The 21,111-nt window shown below is 38.8% G+C and overlaps 1 protein-coding gene across 8 annotated transcripts in view; it reads right to left on the reverse strand.

Moving 5' to 3' along the window:
• Window positions 1–3,020: 3,020 nt before the first annotated feature.
• LOC113123098 (neuropilin-2-like) overlaps window positions 3,021–21,111 on the reverse strand; it is a 96,121-nt gene continuing 78,030 nt past the window's right edge. For 2 of the 8 annotated variants that reach the window (XM_026294885.1, XM_026294884.1), the window contains exons 16-18: window positions 20,011–20,043; window positions 8,140–8,202; window positions 3,021–6,300 (exon numbers count right to left, since the gene is read on the reverse strand). In XM_026294885.1, coding sequence (XP_026150670.1) covers window positions 5,975–6,300; window positions 8,140–8,202; window positions 20,011–20,043 — 422 coding nt within the window. In that variant the 3' untranslated portion in view covers window positions 3,021–5,974. Of the gene's footprint in view, window positions 6,301–8,139; window positions 8,203–8,639; window positions 14,082–20,010; window positions 20,044–21,111 lie in introns of those variants that run through there. The other 6 variants (XM_026294887.1, XM_026294886.1, XM_026294888.1 and 3 more) reach the window with 5 other exon arrangements.

Here is a 21,111-nt window from a genome sequence, read left to right on the forward strand (position 1 = left end):
TAAAGTAGCTATAATTTTAGAAAAGCTATTCCTGAGGTTTTTAGGCCCAAATACAATAACTTCTGTTTTCTCTTAATTTAAAAGTAGAAAGTTACTGGCCATCCAGGCCTTTATGTCAGTTAGACACGCTTGAAGTCTGGTTAACTGGTTTGTGTTAACCGGTTTCATAGATAGATACAGCTGAGTGTCATCTTTAACAAAAGCACCCGGTTAGTAGGCAGTTTAGATATTATTGTTGGCTCTTATACTTGGTATGTGAACCTACAGATGATGTCACAGTTGGAAATTTAATGTACTAGCCTTTTATCTGACCTCATGAATTTGGACAGTCAAGGTTGCAAGTAGGCCTTCAAAAATCAGGGTTTCAATATCAAAATAGCTAAGGTCAACCAGGCACTATGCTTATTTTTAAAGCTGTCTTTGTGCTTAAGATGCTTGAGATATAAGGAATATTTTATTTTAAAACCATTTTCTATGAAAATGTCAATAAAACTTTAGCTCAAGGCAGTATGTTTGTGTGTGTGTGTGTATCTGTGCATCTACAGGCGTACAGACACTTGTATGCTTGAGTTTGGGTGAGCCAGTGTTATAGTATATTGCACTCACCTAGTGTGTGTGCAGACATGTGGACGCTCCTCTTGTTTGGACCATTTGTGTGTACATGCTTTTATGTCAGAGGAAGTGTGAGAACCAGGTCAGTGTCCTGAGGAGTGCAGTAACAGTGAGACAACGAAGCAAAGAATAAATGTGATGTGAGAAGAGAAAAAGAAGAAAGGGTTGAAGAACAGCTGATGCAGAGAGATCAGTAACAATGGCTTGCTAAGCTAATTAGTGGACTAAAACCAAACTTTAGCATTATACTGTACACACTTAGAGCCAATTAAGAAGCACTGTAAAGTGGAGCAGATGGTCAGGGATGTAGGGCATTCTACTGCAGTTCTGTGGGCCTTGGATTAAAATAATCTTGTCTCTGAACAGAAATTCCTTTTGGTGTAGTTTTACAACTCATGGCCTTACTTCTTATTTCTTGAATGTGTTGGTGTATTTCTGCCCACACACTGAAACACACACACACACATTTTGATAATGTTGATGACACAATGTGTGTCATCTCCAGCAGTAAACCAGTTAGTTCAAACTTTCATCAATTATGTTACATCGCTACACGTTTCAGATAAAGTAGTTAAGCGTGTAAATTTACTAGCTAATCTCCATTAGACCTGAGTGCATTGGTACATTGCTGCCCTTAGTGCAGATACCGTCCTGCATATAATGTTCAGGGTTTTCAGAGGGCTTAGGAGCTGTCTGGGTTTTAATTGTGGTGGATGGAACAGCCCACCTCCCCCAAATAGAAAGGCACAAAGTGTGTCATATATGCCTTTCACTCTCCACACACACATTGGGCAGCATTGGGGATTAGTGGTTAGCACTGTTGCCTCACAGCAAGAAGGTTCCTGGTTTGAAACCCATCAGGGGCCTTTCTGTATGGAGTCTGCATGTTCTCCCTGTGCTTGCGTGGGTTTTCTCCAGGTACTCTGGTTTCCTCCCACAGTCCAAAAACATGCATGTTAGGTTGATTGGTGACTCTAAATTGCCCATAGGAGTGAGTGTGAGTGTGTGAGGTTGTTTGTCTCTATGTGGCCCTGTGATGGACTGGTGACCTGTCCAGGGTGGACCCCTGCCTTTCACCCAAAGAGAGCTGGGATAGGCTCCAGCAGATCCCTGTGACCCTGGTTAAGGAATAAGCAGATATAGATAATGGATGGATGGATTTTAAGATTATATAGTTTGTTTTTAATTTCCATCAGACCAGTAGGCATGTTTGGGCTTCTGCACAGAATTTCTTGTACCTAAGAAGACAAACTTTTCATAATTAGGGTTTTTCAGCCTCTGTGCTGAGACTGTGGAACTTGTTATTTTCCTGATGATTTAAGTACATTCAAATCTAGACTTAAAACTTATTTTTGCCCTGGCTTCCATCACTAGGGATTCTCTTTCCTCTGCTGAACTGTGTTTTGATCTTACCTATTTTTTTTCCCTTTTATTCCTTGTCTGGATTTTTAATTTTGTGAAGCATTTTGGTTAATCTTGGAGTTGTTTATAAAGTGCTATATAAATGAAGATTGATTTGATTTAATCATGATGGTGTGCATGCTAGCATGCTAAAATTAGCACTGCTGTACTCCTGTGGCTTTAGGCTCTAATTCAATTGTCTACAATGTGCTGGAGCAAAGGTGAGACTAAATGGTAGTTTGCTCTTAGTGGCACTGACTCATCATTTCAAACATATAGACAAACAAATACAAACACAACCAAATCACTTGTTATTTAGCCTTTATTAAATAATAATAACATTAAAAAAAGAAACATTTCTGTACAAAGTCTACAAACAACAATTTGAGTTATCTGGCCAGTGCCGTAGATGTGTCTTCATGTCGTGTGCAAATGAATGTGTTTCTGTCAGCTGTGTGTGTCTGTATCCATCAAGACAGAAGAGGTAATACTATCTGGACTTCCAGAAGGAAAGAGGAGAGTCGAGCAAGAGAGACGGAGCGAAAGAGACGATCATTCAAGTGTTTTATGCAAACTATAGGTGTAGTTTTTCCATATGTGCACTATCATGTGTCTCACAATGTACTTTCTAATTAGTGCTCACTGTTTCATATGTGCATGTCAGAGAGAACAAAAGTCAGATTAAGATTAGGGAGAGCAATGTGAGAGAGATCGAGAGACATGAGAGCTCCAAGGCACTTGGAAAACGTTGGATGGACACAGTCAGATGGACAGAAAATCGCCTCTGTATTGTTCCCTCCTTCCAGCTCTCTTTCCCTGACCACTTTTCAACTCCTATTTATAATCCTCTTATTTTTGCTGTTTATTTCATCGCTATAGGCCTCCTGGCTATATCCATGCATGCCCTTGAATGAGGAGAGACGAGAGAGAAACACACTAAGAAAGAACAGGGCTCCAGGCAAAGATACAACAGGTATGACATGGTCTACTCTTTTTTCCCCTGTCTGCTTCTTTTGCTCCTTTTTATCCAACCCCCTCATCCTCAGATTTAACAACTTGACCAGGAAGTTATACAGATTCAGAAAACACAAAACTGACTTTTAGGATTGACCTTTATCTGATATGGCTGAGCAGACTGGCAAAAGAAAAATAAAAAGCAGACATGGAGAGGTCAGCGTCTGGTCCTCCAATTTCATTTTTAAACTAGCTGTCTGGGTCACTGACTTTTCCTCCCTATGTGTCTTTTGTTTTGTTGCCTCTTTTCTTCCCTCTGTGCTGTGATTGCGTCTTTCACCATCCACCTGTCTGCCTGGCACTCATGTTATGTTTGATTTGGTTTATGCTATTGACAGTTTGTACCTGTGTGTGTCTGTCAGGCCAGTATCTTAATGAGTATGTTTACATGCACAGATTCACCTGCCATGTTTTATGTTGTCATGAAACTGTTTCCATACAGCAGATGTTTCCCATGAATTCTGCTCAAATATAGCGAATTTGAGTTTCATGTTTACTAGCTAGTAGTCTGCTAGTAATGTTGGAACTAGTGTGGCATCAACCCTGTGCATGCAGAAGGAGCTGGGTGGACGATAGATGACTGGTCATACAAAATATAATGGCAAAGGTTCAGATTTATGCTTCAAGTCAGTGCTCACACCTTCCCAAACATTTATAAACATCTTTTAGTTCATCTTTTAGTATCAAAACAGTTTCATATATGTTTAACATAACAATTTTGTCAATATATTTAAAGGTATTCAAGTACCCTGTTGAGTTTTCTTGAAAATATAGTTTGATATTCAGTGTTGCACACCAGAACTGTGTATACTGTGTATCACTGTGTATCACTAACAAATGTGTTCAATATAATTTTCTTGTTCATAATGTGTTTACAAAGCATTATTTCTAATAAATTTCAATCCTGCAATGGAAACACAACGTTGCTTCTTGGTACATTAATGCCACTGTGTAGATGCATGCAGCATGTGAGGGGATCTACATGGACAAACTTGCCAGTGCTCGTAATGATGAAAAACTCCACAGGGTACTTTTAATTTTCTATCAAAATATATTTAGCAAAAATGAATTTTTTGTAGGCCCAGTATGGAGAACAGGATAATATCTGTATAAACATTCAGACATGAACAGGTTATTTAAATTAGTAAGACTTTTTTCCTGCATGTAAACATAACCATCATATTTTTCCCTCTCTCTCTTTCTCTCTGCTTCTCTCTCTCTCTCTGTGGGTGTGGGTGTGTGTCTTCTCCTGTTCATCAGTCTCTCCAGCAGCACTGGCTCTCCTTAATGGCTGTCCTCCAATACAGAGTATACTGTAGTTAGCTTAAGGCTCGATTGTGTGTCCAAGAAAGTTGACGGTAAGATTTCTGTTCTCCTCTTTTAGTCATTTTTCCTCCTTCTATTTTTGAGCATCGTTCAGTCAAGGGGTGACAATAAGAATGGTGGCTAAAAGGCAGGATGATACATCACTATTAACCCATGTACCACCCAGCCTTTTTTAATACTTGTTCAGACCCCTGTGCACATACACGGTTCTTTGGCAATCCATAGGTTGCAATAAAACAATCACTTACATTTTGCTTACACAGTGTCTGTCCATCATTTGGGCATCATACAGTTTGAAAAGCAAAAAAATATAGATATATACCAAAGACAAACTCTAGAATACTGAATCTAAAGCACAACTCCAAAACAGCATGTTAGATTTAGATAAACCTCTGATTTTCTGTCTTCCTTCCTACTATAACTTTCCTCTACACTTTGTAAAGACTGATAATCTGTAATGGACACTGTGCCAAAATATAAAAGGACTTAAGAAACAATTAAGACCATGGAGTCCAACACAATGCTAAAGAAAGTCTAAAGATGGCGTAAGAGCTCTACAGGGCGGCTACGAATTGAAGCTGGCTTTTCTTTACCTTTTCTATCCAAACAGACACAAGTCTAAAATAGAACAAAAACAGTCACCATTACTTTTCTATGCCACTGGTTTCACAAAGCGCAGACCGCAGGCAGACAGTGGAGCGACTGAGCGCTGGATGGCAGGTTAATGGATGCTTGAATCGTACATAACTCATATCTAAAACTTTCAGAAACAAACAAAAAAAGTAAATGTCATTTGTCATCATCTTTTCCTTCTTTGCCATTAGAAATCTAGATTCATTTGAATTCTGTGGTTTGATATATTTTTAAACCTCTTTAGGGCCTAGGCATCCATTTGATATGTGTTGATTTCAGTCAAAAGAAACCACGTTAAATGGTCCACGGCTGCTGAAGTCTTCACGAACAGTCAGAAGCTGGAACTTTTTGATTTCTGCATGCCGTCTCTACTGGCCACATTCATGTTCAAGCTGATAAAGAGAAACTTTACATTGCCCCTCTGTAAAAAAACCAGCCATGGATGAATGTTAATGAAATTCCTCTCTTTTTAAGAATCCCATCATCAATATTTTCACCCTAGACTGTGCTGTCATCTGTGGTCCAAATGTCCAGATTGTCTTGGGTGCTCTAGTCTGTCTTCTTTTCAATTTCATACCAGTGGCTGGTGGATTATATATTTGTCATTCATATTCATTTATTCATTCCTTCATTCATTCACAGGCTTTTAGAATCAAGCAGGCTCTCTCCTGCAGGCGGAGGAGATATGGTACTGTAGGTAAGGGAGACTGGGATCAGATGTCCCCCTACTTTAGGCCTCATAGCATGTAAGGGAGATCAACATAAGTTCCCACTGGTACACAAATAGGTGGGGAAACTCTGGGTTGAATGTTACCCCTTTAGACATCAGAGAGAGGGAATAGGGGGATATTTGGTAGGGACAAAGGGGATTGAAATAACAGATAGTTCTTGTTTTTCATGTGTTCCTTGTCCAATTTTTGCAAGAAATCACAGGACAGATCTCTCCAATCGTTCTTCAGAGTCTACCTCCTCCTCCTCTTCTGTCTCTTCATGCCTCTGAGCAGCACCTCTGCTGATTTATCTTTACTTTATGCTTGATCCCGTCGTACAGCTCAAAGTTGTAGTTCTCCAGTGTCGTGGAGGACCGTGAGGAGAGCCCGCTGTAGGAGCATGTGCAATACAGGAGCAGTCCTGCGCAAACCGCACCTAGCAGGACGCCTAGAGAGCTCATCACAATGATCGTGAGGAGGATTGGGTCAAGCGTGTAGAGCCAGGCGCTGTCCTTATCTTTCTCTGACACCAATGTGATGGATGGGGGGTCCACATCAGAGGAGGGGGTGGAGAAGGAGGATGGCCATTCTGGAAACACATATTCTGGACAGGAAGGAGGAAATTAGGAAAAAAAACAACTTACATGACACATCTATTGTATACAACTATACATAATTAAAAACACCAAAGTTAAAAAAAAAACACCACATATGTGTAGTTCTGCATGTGTCAGCCTACTTACTACAACTCACATATACAGTATTCAGCAGACTGCACTGATGTACTTTAGATTTGTAGATATATTTTTCTACTGACAACTGTACTTTTATGATTCAAGACTTTAGAATAGGAAAACATGTTAAAGAGTCTAAAGCTATATTAAATATACAATTAAAATGTCTTGGTAACAATTTTAGAAAAATGCACATGCTTTAAAGTTAAGGAGCTAAAACCTTTAGTATAGTCCAGAAACATAAATCCTTTAAATTGAGACCACTGACAATAATATAATGGTATGGTATAATAATAAATTCTAAACTGTGGGGTAATGGTGATACAGTTATAAAAGAGTAATAAATACAGTGAACAGATTCAGTAATGTCCTGTACACAGCAATGTCCATATAAAGTTAGACAACATTTGGACAACAATAATATAGTAGTTATACCAGACTGACTACCAGCCACTTGTTTACTAGAATTTCACACTGAAAGCAAAAGTGAGTGGCACATTAAGCCTAATGAAACGATATGCTTTTAGACATACACTTGAACATAACCCTGATGAGCTGCATGACTGACTGGTTATCTGACCACATAACAGAAAAACCAGAACAAGAAGGCACCACCACTATCCATATAACAATATGTAAGTTGTTTAATTATGGAAAGGTGACTTTCACTCCTCTGCTCACTGTGTACTGTGGCAGATTACTGCGTCACAAGATCTAACTAATTGAAATACTATACATACTATTTTAATAATTGATTTTTATCAATTTTATTGATTAGTCGTTGTAGTCCCAGTGTTTTCTTACTTAAAGATTTAAACTTTTCCTTTGCAAAAGGAAGAATTTCTTCTTTCAAAGTCCTCAGTTTAAAGAAATGAATTGCATCAGAGGTAAATGTTCCACCTTATGGCTGACATATTCACGAACGGCTAATTCTGACAACAACAACCCAGTTGTTATTGACTTTAAAAATTTGGAAGCATAATGAAATCAATTACTGTAAAGGTGCTCTCTGGTGTGTCTGGTGTGTGCGGTGAGTGGAAATGTGCACATCTTCTTAGTATAGGCAATTATGCTAAACCACTTAATGAACATATACAGATGAACAAGCCAATCCATAATTAAGTACTGCATTTAGAGCGTTTTATGGAAGACCAAGCTGAAACACACATGCAGAGAGAGCCAAATACAGGAAAGCAGCAAACAGACTTGTTTAGTGAGGTAAAGGCGGCATACTCTTCTTGTATCTGTCAAGGCGCTGGAAGAAATCAGGAATAGTAGAACATGCATGTTGGCACATATTGTTACAAACATATGCACACATGTACATGCACCCAGGAAGCAGACTGTTACAGATGTTTTTGTAGGTGCCCAGAAGGAAGTTATCTTTCTCACTTTGTCTGCCACGGAACATGAAAGAGGAGGAGAGGAAACACACACCAACATGCCCACATCGACACACAGACACTTACTTTTGAATGCTCGCTCACACTCTTCTCCCCCCTGTGCACCCTCACATTCTCACACACACATACACACACACACACATACACACCAGAGATTGTCGCTGTTGCCACAGGCTTTTTTCTTGTGGAATCACAAGAAAATTGAACACCCATAGGCATGCTTCAACTTAAAAAGCATTTTCACTATGGTTTAGGTGAGAAAGGAGAAATGGGGAGAATTGGGGAAAGGAAAGAAGAGAATCTTACCTCCATTGAGTGGTGGCTTGGGGTTGAAAACAGGATCTTTTCCAAAGTCTATCGGCCTGGGGTCTGGAAAAAGAAAGGATAACGGTATTAATCTCAATCATCCAGTCAAGCTGTAGCAGCTCTATGTTGTGATACCATCACTTCATCTCTTATGTTGTCAGTGCACAAGCTACATTTGTAGATGGAAATCAAACTACACAAACACCTCAAAGAGAGTGCTCTTTTTTAAACTTTCTAAAGAGATCTGGCAGGAGATTTTCTATAAGCTGTTTTGCTCTGTGCTCAGTCTATCAAGGGAAAATAACATCCTGGTTTACTAAACATTTCACCCAGACTACCTGCATAAAGCCAGCAAGTTTCATTATGTGATAAGCATCAATGCTCTGTTTTATTTGCTTAGAAATCGAAAGAGTCAAGAGATTGAGAGAATGAGTAGAAAGATAGGGAGGAGAGCAAAGAGGGGAGACTGAAGAGTGAAAAAAAAACAGAAAACTATTTCATAGAAAAATATCACTTTTATTGCCTTCACATTCCCTACAATATATTTTCTTTTTTATTTCAAGACCATGAAATTCAACAAGCTAAAATACCACTTAATATTTCTGAGGCAGGCTAGAGTGCAAGGCTTTGAAGGGTTTGGAAGCTCACTTCTGGTTCAATTCAGTTTTATTCAAGGAAATTGATATTACAATCCATAGAAAAAGAGCAGTGCGATATCTGGGCAGCTGATAGCAATTTATTGCCAGGGCAAAGTAACCAAAAACACATTATGAAGTGAAGCCATAATAGATGTTGAAAAGATAAGAGGTGAAAAACTAATTTTGTAGATATGAAAAAAGATACAGAACTTAATTTCCTCAGTTAGATAAGGTCATTTTTTTATGAAACTATATTATACCTTCACCATACCTACTCCATATTATACCTTCTATAACAGCCTTCACAGACTGAAGAGTATTAGAAGTTTATTAACTATATAATAAATAATACTTTTAAATGAGTACAACTGTTTTGTGAATGTAAGCAAAATGCACATGGATTGAATATGAGATAATTTCCTTGAAATGAAAGAAGTGACTAAATCAATCTTTCTTTAAAATTGACCCAAAACTGACCTCCAAAATAAATTAGAGAATGAAAAAAAGAAATGGACTCAATTTAATTACAATAAAAACCAATAAAACCAATAAAAACCTTTTTGTTATTTAAAAACCAACAAAAAAAGTGCACAGTATATAAAAAGTTTGGCTGCTGAGAAGTTCTTTGAAATCAAAGCATGATTGTGTGGGCCTATTGGTTTTGTTTGTTAGTGAATTAGCCAAATCCAGCTCAAGTCAAAACAGCAATCATGAAGTCGTCATCTTTTCTTCACATAGAGAAAGTGCACAAGATTACATACAACGATGGTGTTATCCAACCTAAACAAGTCTAAATTAGTAACATTTTGAATTAAAACTAACTCATGTTCATCTCTTGCTCTTTCCTGCTTTTAACAGATTCATATAAAGAAAAATGTATGATTTTAAAAAATCCCTCAATTAATAAAACAAGAACTTAAAGAACAATAGCAACATCATTGTGATAAAAATGACATCATCCAAAAACTCAGTATAGTCGTATTTCACCCCTAAGATCTGAGATTTCATATCACTAACACTAACACAAAGTGAGAAATGAGATCGGGGGCAGTGAAATACAGACAATCAAAACCATCAACCAGACAGACGTCTCAAGCTCTGGAGTGGCCTGCAGATTATGGCCACTACTTCAAATAATGCTGACATTAGTTTGAACTGTCTTAGTTAAATTAGTGCTGTCATGTTCTTCAGTGTAAAAAGAGGAGTTATGCAGTGCAGAATAGGCAGTTAACCTTGAAATTAAAACAAAACCTGCTAAACTAAATACGGTTGATCCCAGTAGTCACACTCTAAATTATACCACAGTATAGAGGTCTTGCTGAAGTACCTAACACTTGCACGTGAAGGCATCTAATCAGTGTTATGTTCTCTGACTGAGTAAACGTACAGTCTACAGTCCTCTATTCTTCTTTCTCACAGTCAGCTGAAATCACTGCAGGCCCTGACAAAACATTAAATAACTAATGGAGAGATGGCAAAAGAAGCAGGATGAAAAAAAGAGAGATGCTCGGACATTTTGGACGACTGTTGAACACTTTCTAATGATGATCTTAAAGCCCTCAGGCTAGGATCCAGAGAAGAATCATCACATGGATCTGAAAGGAGATTAAAACTCCCTGTAGCCCCATTTTATCTCCACTCTCCAATTAGTAAAGAGATGAATAAAAAGGGGCTTTTTTTTATTCAGGCAAAGACATGGATGGCTCTTTGGCATCATAGGCTATTGCAGTGGGGGCCAGAGGAACTGTTAGAGTGCTTTCACTTGTAATATTTCTCGAGGAAACAGGAGGAGGAGGAAAGAAAAAAAAATACAGATGGCCTCGGGGCTAGAAATGCTTACTGCAGGGTTTTATGAATGCAATCAACTCCATTAACTAATTAGAAATATTAAAGGACCTTAAAGTAATCTGTGATAGAGAAGGGAAAGGGAAGTGAGGGATGGTTGATTTAAAAGAGCTGCATGAAAAGACGCCAGCATATTTTCCGAATCTTGCAAAAAGTTTGACAGAGAGAGAGAGGGAATAAAAGAGAAAAGTGCATGCATAGCACAACATAAATACAACCATATATCATTTGAATTGTGGACCTATATTGATTAGGTTACAGCGCAAGGCTGCTAGAAAGAGTCACATAATATGTAAATCATTCACAAGTCAATTGGAATGGAAGGGAGAGGGGCTGGGAAGAGGAAAATTGATATGTGAGCACAAAATAAGTCAAATACTTGTTGACTAAAGCACAAAACTGAATTTGATAAGACACATTATAATGAAATAAGTGGAAAACACATGAAACTGATTTAAACTACTGAATTAGATAGCTTGTTGGAAAAGCTGGATTTTCTTCTAACACAGCTTTGTGTTTGTTAGCTGGTGTCCATGTGCGGTGCATATAATGTGTATCTCCGTCACAGTCTTCCAGTCTATTCTACCAAGACTTCTTTCATCTGCTTTTGTGTTTGAAACAACCTGCCCTCCACCCTCACTTCACTCCCTCCTTCATTGCAAACCCCAACCTGCCTCCCTGTTAGCCTTCCTCTTGGAGTAAAAGAGAAATCTATCTTTAGAAAGAACACAGAGGAGTTTTTTTTTTACTTCTTTCATCTCCCTCCATCTCTGGGCGCATTCTTTGGAGGGAAAGGGGGCTCACTTAATGGGCCCTTCTCCTCTGAGAGATTTTGCTCTCCTCCATTTCTACCTCTCATTTTCTCTCCTGTGTGTTTCACTGGGAGGATTTACGAGGAAGGGAAGGAGTAGAATAGGAACAAACGGGTTTTGATAATAAAAAGGTTGGGGGATTTGGGCAAGAACAAAATGATGTAGGGAGGTAGCACACAACATAAGATGGCGAGTTGCTGAGAAGTCAAGAAAATAAGTATCGCCATGGTATTCCCAGTTTCACAGGCATGCATCAGAATAAAATTTGATACTGGGCTTAATCCAAGACCAAGCAGATTATTACTTTTTTTTTTTTTTTACATAATCTTATTATAAAATAGAATAAAAGTGAATGCTTTAAATGAAGGACACATTTGCTGTTGCAAAATGACTCTATCTGGAGGAGCTGACATCAAATGAAATTCAGGAAAAGTTAAGATCATCTCAGTGAACACAATCAACCAAACTGCTGCCTTATTACAACCAAACTCATTATATAACTTACAACAAACTTATTATTACAATGCATATAAAAATACACTGTATAACTAGGATATCTCAGAAGCATGGCTGAGCTACAGTAACAGAGGAAAAGGAAAACGAAAGGTGTTTAATTCACCAGCACTACATTATGCAACATATTGTTTAAGATTCACAGTAAATGTAAGACATCAAACCTCAACAAACAAATATTAGGAAGTGCTAATGTTACTGTCAACATTGCAAAAAATAATGTTTTAACACAACATACCAGAAGTGCACTGTGTACAGTTTACCCCAAACCTAGACTGTATTCTAACAAACAAATAGGATGCTAACATATATTCATTTGAACAGCTAATTTAAAAAAAAAAAAACTCCAAGAAAGTTGTGAGTAGACTGACGGTAGTGTGGCACCAGTGAACAAAGTAATTGTTAAGAACTGACCAATGAATTTAGATCACTGGTTTTCAAAACAAAACTTTATAATTAAGATGCTTTTTCTCACAGCATGCTTGGTCTCACGTATTCATTGAAAATAATTAACACTGGCAAATTGTCTAATTTATATTCATGTCAACAATATGCTAAAGATTTTTAAGTTTTAAAGTATGATAACAAGATATAATGGCTTTTGTCCACAAATTAGACTTTTTTTTTTTGTTGTTTTGCACAGACAGGAAGGAAAAGCATACCTACACCTTCAAATACTCAGTATAGAGAGTACTGTGGTTTTGTTCCATTCACCCAGTCTAATGTATGCAGGACATACAGAAATGTTTAGTTTGGACATTAACATACACAGGCAATGAACTTTCCATGACAACCAGGCAAATTGTATAGAGTCTATACTCTTGACACTGAGGCACTACCTCGTTCTGGAGGTGAAGAGGTAATAATTTTAAAGCACATTTTAAAAAAGGCATATCCAGGATGTAATGAAAAATGCACTCAGGGGAAGATGTGTCTTGAAAAGTCATGTGGTGTCTGTGTATGTGTTTTGATACAGCGTGTTTGTTTGTAGTGGTGCAGGATCCGATGTAAGCCGTCTCATCCTGTTTTTTCCCTTGTGTAAACCAGGCAGAGAACAACACAACTTGGATTCCTCGCTGACAGAACAAAGGAACAACACACAGTGGATGAGGAGCTGTCTATCAGTCACAGCTGGACAGACTAATTCTTCCTTTACCTCTCCCTTTTCTGTTCTTAATCTGTCTCTGTCACTCTCAAGTCTCTCAAGGGCTACAGGACAAATAAACTGCAGCTTCATTCAGTCCCAAAGAAATAGCCTCCTCTCTTTACGAAGGACACAAACACAGTGTGTCCTCTCTCTACCTGTGCGTAAATCCCTTCACTGTCAGTCAGGGTATTTGGAAGCAGGCAGTGTCCAAGCTACAGCTCAGAGCAGGGCAGATGGACATATCGTGCTCTGACTTCATAGAAGAGAAAAATATGCTGTTACAACACTGATTTTGTACATACTCATGCACATACGTGTTGTCCACAGGTTGTGACCTTGTTCTTATCCTGTTCATAATCCATCTCATTGTAGTGCAGCTGTAGAAGCCACTGTATGCTCAAGAACATCAAAAATGCAGCAACACAATGTTGTTATCAGGCTTCAGCCAACAGAATCGTTTATCTGCTCTCTCCGTTTATCTGAGGGATACTGATACAGTTTACCAACAGGAGTTGCACTTCTCTCGTCATTCTACCAGGAATTATTATTTGTTATTTGAACGAAGCATTCTAATAAGATTTGATCATTCACGAGTCCAGTTGTTTCAACACTGGGAATCATAGCGATCATCTTTTTCCAGTCTGATGGTAAGCTTGGGTTCAAGACTTGGCCCAGTACCTGGATACAGGTGGTTTTGGTTGGGGTTGTGGATTAGATTATAGCTGAGGTTTTGGTTCTGGTAGCAGTTTTGGTGACTTTGCTGATTTGGATGTTGGCTGTTGTGATACACCACTGAGTGATGATGATGATGGCTACCGCTGGTCTTCTTGGTTGCCCAGTGGTACCGATGGCAGCACAGTATCACCAGCACGGTTACAGTAACCAGCAGCAAGAGGGCACCACCTCCCGCCAACATATAGTACCAGTAGGCAGGGACAGGCTGCACCACCACCTCTACTGTGGGCTCCATCCCAGACATGGCACCCCCTGGAGGGCAGGAGGACACATTACTGGTTGGCTCAGTGGAAATGCGACGTATGCATGCATACTGCACTGGAGAGTCAAAAGCTGTTGATTTTTCTATTGACTGTTTGCTAAACCCCTCCCCTGAACAACTGTTGTAAAATCATAATTTAGCAATAACTATGCACAGCAGGTCTGTCAAACTTTAGATTTCTCCACAAGCTAAAGCATGTGTGTTGGGCTGTATTAAGATTGGTCCTTTAAAAATGTGGAAGGTCTAATTTTTAGCCTTTCCATAAAGAAAAACATAAAATCAAACATTTAAGGAGTTAATTTAACAGTGTGTTTATCTGTGTTATTGCAGCTGGCTAACCCAAAGAGGTTGTGGTAACTTAGCTTAAGAGCGATTTTTAAATGGTGTTTCGAACACATTAAACATAGTTTTGTTACAGTGATGGTTTGAACTTACAAAACTAACTCTCCTGACGTTGCAGTGCAAAACAGCATTGTTTCTTTATTCTCACCAACTTTAGATAAAATCTGTATACATTTAGCTATTTGAGTTGGCAAAATCAGTGCAAAATGAGCTCAACTCCAGGTGTGCCAGGTGAAAATGGAAAGCTTGACAGACCTATCAACAGTAACTGATGGGGATGGGACTAAGCAAATAGTCAGTTGCTGCAACAGTGACAAGAAATTATTGTGCCTTGCTGGTATTCAAGTAAACCTAGTATGTAAACTTGACAGCAGCTTCCATATTTAGCTCACTTTCACAATTTTTAAATCACCAATTGCATGTTTGAAAATCTTCATTCCTAAAAAAATAAAAAGATGCCGATGCACGTTTGATTATAATGACTTTGATCTGTATTTTTGACTGCAAACATCACAAGCATTAGCTGCACATTGACACGCAAAGGCTCATGCCATGCGTTCACATTCGATCAGAGAATGCAAAGCCTTGATTATGCAGTGACTGGCTGATTTGGACAAAGAGTGAAGAATGTTAAGTGGCTGTATTTGGCAGGACGCAGGTGCATTTATTAGGGCAAGATCCCGCTGATGGGAGTGTGATCTTGGAGTGGAGAAAGGAGGAGTTGGAGAGGGTAAGATGGGACATCAGAGAAAAATTACTGGGGTAGAGAAATACTACGAGAGAAGGCATTATTGGAGGAAAGAATAGAGCCAAATAGCCAAGAATGATGGAAAGTGAGAGGAGAGAGTTTGGGATGGGGAGTGAAGGGAGAGAGTTAATCCTGCCATGATATCTTTAATCCTGCATTAAAGGGTTTGTCTGAAACTTCAATACTGTCAACTCACTGGGAAAGAAACCCAGAGAGAGGTTGAGAAAGAGACGAAAAGACAGAAAGGGAGAGTGAATGTGTGCAAAAAAGTAAGACAAAATAGAGCCAGGGCAAACAAGAACCAGATGGAGTTTATCGAGAGAAATAATGAAAAGGTAAAGGAAGGAGAGGTGCATGAAGAGATATAGAACCTCAAGGAAACTACTGAGCTTAATTTTATCTTTTTTAAGTTCAGGTATAGTCTTTAAGGGTTTAAATCTGACTTTGATTGTAAAGCTACACTCTAAGTAGCCTACACAGAGAGGATGGCCACTGGTGGATTAGGACACAGGGGCTACAAAAATATACCAATCCTGTTGTTTTTTAAATTCAGATTTAAAGGGGAAATCTGTTGAAATCCTGTTTGTAGCCAAATTGAAGCAGTTGGTTTTCCATGTGTGTAGCATGATTGGTAGGTTTTCTGCCAGCTCTCTCTTGCCAGATGTCTAATGCATCCTTGGTTGCCATAGATACAAAAATCCAAAAGTGTAGCACACTGGTTAAGAGAGAGTGAAAGTGCCCTTGTACTATAAACTAATGATCACATTATCAGGCTATAACAAATGAGCAACATTTTAAATTTAAAATGCAACAAGATCAGCTTTGAAATCAATTTAAAATGCTGTTTCTAATTGGTTACTAAGGGCATCTGCCAGGTCCAAGTCAGCCAGTATTCCTCCTCATATTCATTACTACATATCAATTTCAAATCTGTTCCATTTCTCTTCTGAGTTTGAGTTTATGCCTTAACTGCTGAAAATGCAGCTCAATCCTTATTTTTGTCTATGCAAGACTGACCTGTGATGATGACATTGATCATTTTGCCTTTCACAACAAACCAAGGTTACAGTATCTCCCTCTCTCTCTCTCTCTCTCTCTCTCTCTCTCTCTCTCACTCACTCACTCACTCACTCACTCACTCACTCACTCACTCACTCACTCACTCACTCACTCACTCACTCACTCACTCACTCACTCACTCACTCACTCACTCGAAAATTTTTCAACAGGAGCAAAAACATACTATAGGTTAGAGCTGATACTGCTGTCATGCTGGGAGGCAAATGATACCTGCTGAGGAGCCAGCAGTCTAAGAAACCAACAAACATTCAGTGAAGTACTTGATATAAAAAGAGGGTGTATGTCAGGAGACTTTTTTGAGTTTGGCTGCTCAAGTATTTGATTTTCAATCAGGATTTATAGCACATCATAGTACAGAAACAGCACTATTAAAAGTCACCAACGATCTTTTCTTAGCCTCAGAAAATTGACTTGTTTCTAAACTTGTGCTCCTAGACTTTACTGCTGCATTTGACACTACTGACCACAGCATCTTATTACAGAGACTGGAGCATGTGACTGGTATCAGAGGAACAGCGTTAAAATGGTTCCAATCCTATTTATCGGACAGATTCCAGTTTGTTCATGTCCATGATGAACCTTCCACGCACACAAAAGTTAGTTATTGAGTTCCACAATGTTCTGTGCTAGGACCAATTCTGTTCACCTTGTATATGGCTCCTCTAGGCAATGTTATTAGGAAGCACTCGATTAATTACCACTGCTATGCAGATGACACTCAGCTGTATCTATCTATGAAACCTGTGAAACACAAACCAGTTAACCAGACTTCAAGCGTGTCTAACTGACATAAAGACCTGGATGACCAGTAACTTTCTACTTTTAAATTCAGAGAAAACAGAAGTCATTGTATTTGGATCTAAAAAACTCAGAAATAGCTTTTCTAAAATTATAGCTTCTTTAGATGACATAGCCCTGGTCTCCAGCACCTCTGTGAAAAACCTTGGAGTTATTTTTGACCAGGGCATGTCCTTTAACTCAAACATAAAACAAATCTCTAGAACTGCCTTCTATCACTTGGGCAACATTGCCAAAATTAGGAACATCCTGTCTCAAAATGATGCAGAAAAACTAGTCCATGCATTTGTTACCTCAAGGCTAGATTACTGTAACTCATTACTATCTGGATGTCCCAGTATCTCCATAAAAAGCCTCCAGTTAATCCAGAATGCTGCAGCCAGAGTCCTGACAGGAACTAGCAAGAGAGATCATATTTCTCCTATATTAGCTTCTCTTCATTGGCTCCCTGTAAAATCCAGAATAGAATTTAAAATCCTTCTTCTCACATACAAATCCCTTCATGATCAAGCTCCTTCATACCTTAAAGACCTCATAGTACCATATTATCCCAATAGACCACTTCGCTCTCAGAGTGCAGGTCTACTTGTGGTTCCCAGAGTTTCCAAAAGTAGAATGGGAGGGAGAGCCTTTAGCTATCAAGCTCCTCTCCTGTGGAACCAGCTCCGAGTCTGGGTTCAGGAGGCAGACACTCTCTGTACTTTTAAGGCTAGACTAGGCTAAACCTTCCTTTTTGACAAAGCGTACAGTTAGGGCTGGCTTCAGGTAACCCTGAACCATCTCTTAGTTATGCTGCTATAGGCCTAGACTGCCCGAGGACCATCGGTGCACTGACCTACCCTCCCCCCTTCCCTTCCCCTCCCCTCTCTTCTCTCCTCCCCCCTCACATGTATATTCCACCATTGAATGTCACTAACCTTGTGCTCTCTCTCTCCCCTAGTTTGTGCTCTCTCCCTCTCTCTCTGTTCTCTCTGTACCTTCTGCAGGTGTCCCTGGTCCTGGAGCTGTATATCACTGATGTGCAGTTACTGGTCCCACCAACCTGCAGTGTCTATTTGTTGTTTATTGTTGCTGTTCTTTTCTCTCTCCTCTATCCACTCACCCCAACCGGTCGAGGCAGATGGCCGCCCAAACTGAGCCTGATTCTGCTGGAGGTTTTTTCTTCCGTTAAAGGGAGTTTTTCCTCTCCACTGTCACCAAGTGCTGCTCATAAGGGATTTGTTGGGTTTTTTTGTTTTTTGTAAAGTGCCTTGAGATGATTGAATTGTGATTTGGTGCTATACAAATAAAATTGAATTGAATTGAATTGAAGTACCTGTCTATTCAAAGAATGTTTGTGATCTTTTCACACACCAGGAACATGTGTACACATAAAAACAAACACACACTGAGTCATTTAAGCACACCCTTATATTTTCTGACAGTCTATATGAATGTGGAAGTTTTCTCATTCCAGAAAATTGATTTCCTACATTTAAAGTAAGAAATGCTCCAGTTTCAACTCCTCATACAGCCATTAAATATGATTAATTTCAGCGATTTCATTAAATAAATAAACAAACAAAATGCAAATCATACACGTTTTGATATGCTATTCAGAGCTATAGTTAGGCCTAGTTCCCTTAAAACCAATACATTTGTATTTTGCAAGTCACTAAACAAAACCAGAGTTTCAGGTCCCAACCCACACTTTGAAAACAAGTGATCCGGTAGCATAATATGCCTAAGCCCTTTTTATCCACTTCAGACTTGCCTATTTGAGGATTAAGAGAAAAAAAGCAAAAAACAGAAAAAGTTGGATGGTGATCAGCTCTGCATTTCATTCAGGTGGGATCAGAAACTTTCTGGGCACAGGAATAGAGGAAGAAATGGAGGAGAAGGAGGAAAAACAAAGAAAAACTGAAAACAAAGGAAAGGAGTAAAGTGGAAAACACTAGATGGAAATAGAGAAGCATAGGAGGGTGGAGCAAAATATGAAAAGAGACTGAAGAGGGGCATGAGAAAAAATAAAGAGAAGAAAAGAGGCTCCTTGTATGGTGCTGAATACAGAGAGTGAGTGCTTACATGTTGACAACAAATCAGGATGGTCGAATGGCTTAGAAGTGAGTGTGTTGCTTTCCACAATAAAAAAGTAGTGAGGGCTAGACTGAAGAGTAAATGTTAAGAACAGGGGAAGCAAGTCCTGTTTAGTTTAATTTCACTGAGGACTGGAGAAAAAGACCAGACAGAGACTACTTCACTTTGAGCAATTCAACCCTGACCTCATGATTTTAACCTTTGTCACCTTATAAGTTGTTCGCTTATAAGCAATGGAAAATGAAGTGTTTCAATCATTGCTGTGGGTCTCTGCATACTATATGCAAACTGACACTGAGAATCAACAAGAGATCACAGACATCACATTGCAGATTACAAACCTATTCAATATCAGTCTATGGGATGTAATATAGTCTGATGTTACTCTGTCACAAATGCACGTTGTTGCTATTGCAGTCTGCTAACATGTTGTTATAGTAATTAACCTCACATTGCTATTTGTTTATGTAGTGAAAAATAAAATGTTCTCACTGACAAATATGCCAGACCAAACTACATGACCAAAAATATCAGCCCAGCATGCAGGGAGTCATGCTGAACAGTGCAGAGGATCCATTCCATCAAGCTTCAATGTTATCACTATGTTTTCCCCAGACATCAAAATTTATCAATGAAATACACACCCTCACAAAATACAAGTTCTGAACACATTATTTTCAAAATCAAAAATGCATACTTTTGTATCAATCAACCGTAGAGCTTTCAGTCAGAATCGCTGTATGTGTTGTTTAGGATTGTATGCTGACATATTGTTTTGCACTAATAAGGTAACTCAGCTTTTGCGATGCTGCAAGCTGAGCCTGGCAACAAGCAGGAAGCACAGAAGTACAAACAGTAGAGGAAGCAGAACTTACTGGTTATGCCAGGAGTTAAGGCAGGGAAAGGCTCTGGAAAAGAGAAAGAGTAAGAAAGTAATGTTAATGATGATAGTTAGTAACTGATTTGTAGGACAGAGTGGTGACTAACCAGCGGTTTATCGTATCAGCAGGAACTGCAAAGGTTATATGTGTTTGAATTAAGTCAGACCAATGATAGAACCACCACAATATAAATCTCAGTTGGTGATAAAAGTGTGCATTCACTTATTCAGTCTCACAGAATAAGTTTCAATCAGCCACTGACTGATGTATGATATGAGACATTTATAGACATTTATTCCTCCTTTTTGAGAAAATCAATAAAGATTTGTTGAGTTCTGGAATGGTATATTATTTAAAAGGGCCATAAATCTTCCTGGATGACAGTATTTTTTTCAAATAAAGAGGAAATAAAGAGGGGAAGGCAAAAGAGACAACTGACAGGTTTTGTGGAGCAGAAGAGTCTCTTATTTCTCATTTTCTCTATTTTTCTTTGCCATGTATTTATTTTATTGGTTCATTATTCTTATTTGCTCTCTTTTCCTGAAGTAAAACATAAGAAAGAAGGGAATGGGTGAAGGATCGGCAGGGTGAAGGGGAGGAAAACTGGAATAGGAAGAAAGGATGGAGGTAAGTTGAAGGGTCATGGGAACAGGGACTGAAATTTACTGCTGTTTATGTGACATCTGTTATTAAAGTGTGAGGAAGAGAAAAGATGGAAGAAAGAAATGCTGACCATGAGAGAATTGAAATGAAAGTCATAAAGCTTGCGCCAAATAAGAATTGAAGCAATGATGATGACAATGATGGAATAATAAGAAAAATCTATGAGTTAGTGATGTCGCAAACATAAACATAAACCTGTAGTATCAATACTTTAGATGCTATTTAACAATGTCTGTCTTTTCTCATCAAAACCAGCAGCCCATGTGCTGACCAAATGAACAGCTGGACACTTGGACTGAACAACATGATTTTATTGTGGTGGATAAAACTTAGTGAAAAACAAAGCAGCAAGCAAGAGCAACAGATAAACACCAAGAGTTAAGGAGCGCTGAAAGAGAAGCAGCTTGCAACATGGGGAGCCAGTTTACTAGA

This window comes from Mastacembelus armatus, chromosome 21, assembly GCF_900324485.2.
Source record: "Mastacembelus armatus chromosome 21, fMasArm1.2, whole genome shotgun sequence".
In the NCBI taxonomy this organism is placed as follows: Eukaryota; Metazoa; Chordata; class Actinopteri; order Synbranchiformes; family Mastacembelidae; genus Mastacembelus; species Mastacembelus armatus.